Source organism: Passer montanus, unplaced genomic scaffold (genome assembly GCF_014805655.1).
Source record: "Passer montanus isolate IOZ18808 unplaced genomic scaffold, ASM1480565v1 scaffold41, whole genome shotgun sequence".
NCBI lineage: Eukaryota > Metazoa > Chordata > Aves > Passeriformes > Passeridae > Passer > Passer montanus.
Genome location: NW_024368930.1, coordinates 6,623,158 through 6,624,550, shown reverse-complemented (window position 1 = coordinate 6,624,550; position 1,393 = coordinate 6,623,158). Strand labels below are relative to the sequence as shown.

General features: G+C 70.7%; 1 protein-coding gene across 1 annotated transcript; it reads right to left on the bottom strand.

Moving 5' to 3' along the window:
* Positions 1-1,089, bottom strand: LOC120507081 (corticoliberin-like). The gene is made up of 2 exons (XM_039719336.1): positions 1,061-1,089; positions 1-598 (listed from the first exon to the last, which is right to left on the bottom strand). Exon 2 carries the CDS (start codon positions 573-575, stop codon positions 183-185), a length of 393 nt encoding a protein of 130 aa, XP_039575270.1. The 5' UTR covers positions 576-598; positions 1,061-1,089; the 3' UTR covers positions 1-182.
* Positions 1,090-1,393: the final 304 nt, after the last annotated feature.

The window sequence follows — 1,393 nt, the reverse complement described above, 5'->3', positions numbered from 1 at the left end:
ACGACTGTGACTTTAATGCACAACAGTGACACGCGGGACGCAGTGACAGGAACACTGCCAGGCAAGGTGGGGACTCCCTGGGCACGGCTGCAGCCCACAGCATCCCCCCCGGTCTCCGCTCTGCCGTGGTGTCTCGTTACGGGGTCGGTCTCCTTCATTCCCCCACCTCCGACGACCCTCCCTCATTTCCCTATACTCTGCAGCAAGAGCTTATTGCTGAGCGCCTTCTGGGCCAGTCTTTCCTCCCGGGACATTTCCAGGAACTCGCGCAGGAGGTGGAAGGTGAGATCCAACGAGTTGGGTTTTCCGTCCCGCCTCTTGCCGGTCTGCAGCGCCCGCCGGGCTCGGGGGGCCGGGGCGAGCTCTGCCCCGTGGAACAGGCACAGTCTTTGGGGCAGGGGCTCGGCGGCGGGGACCGGGGCTCTCGGGGCTCCCATCCAGGGCTCCCAGGTGAGTTGGGGGGCCAGAGTCAGCCTGCGGGACGGACCGCGGGGCCACTGCAGCGGGGAGCAGGTCTCCGAGGGCAGGAAGAGCAGGACGAGGACGGAGGCGGCTGAAATCATCCTGACCCGCATCGCAGCCACTCCGGGGCCAGAGCCTGCAAGAGCAGCCCCCCCCCACCCCGGACCCCCACATCCCCCGGCTGCGGTCAGGGGTCACTCGAGGGGCTGCACCCCGTTGGCGACCCCCTCCCCAGGGATGAAATTCCCTGGAGATGAAGCCCCCCGGGACGGTATCCCCACCCCCGCCGATGGGAATCCCACCCCCCGTCCCTGGGACAGGACCCTTCTGGGAATGGGACCCCCCGCGGGCTGGGGGCGCGACACCCCTTCTCCCGGGATGGGACACCCCCCCGGGCATGAGACACCCTCGGCTCGGCACGGCAGGGCACGGCACGGGACCCTCCAGGACTTGGGACCCCCAGCGAGGCGACACATCCCTATCCCGGGACAGGACCCTCCTCTCCCCGGGACCAGACACCCCCAGGCCCGGGGTCCCCTCCCTGTGCCGGGGCTCTCGGGGGTGGCGGTGGCCGTCCCGGTGCCCGTGCGCGCCTCACCGCTCTCGGCGCTCCGCTGGCTCCGCGCCTCCCGCAGGACGCGCCGCTCCGCGCCCCGCGCTATATAGGGGCGGGCAGCCACGTGATGGGAGCGGGGACGGGATCTGTCCGCGGTGCTGAACGGGGGGAGAGCGGGGGGACACGGCACGGGCCGGGGGACACGCGGGGGTGACAGTCTGGGGGAGCATGGGAGGGGGAGAGTCCGGCGGGGGGACACGGGGGGTTCACGGGCATGCGAGTCCGGGGGTGCGGGGGTGAGGGAGGGGGAGAGTTTTTGGGGGGCTGTGGGGTGTGTGGGGCGTGCAGGGTGGGTGTGCAAGAGGGCACGAATTT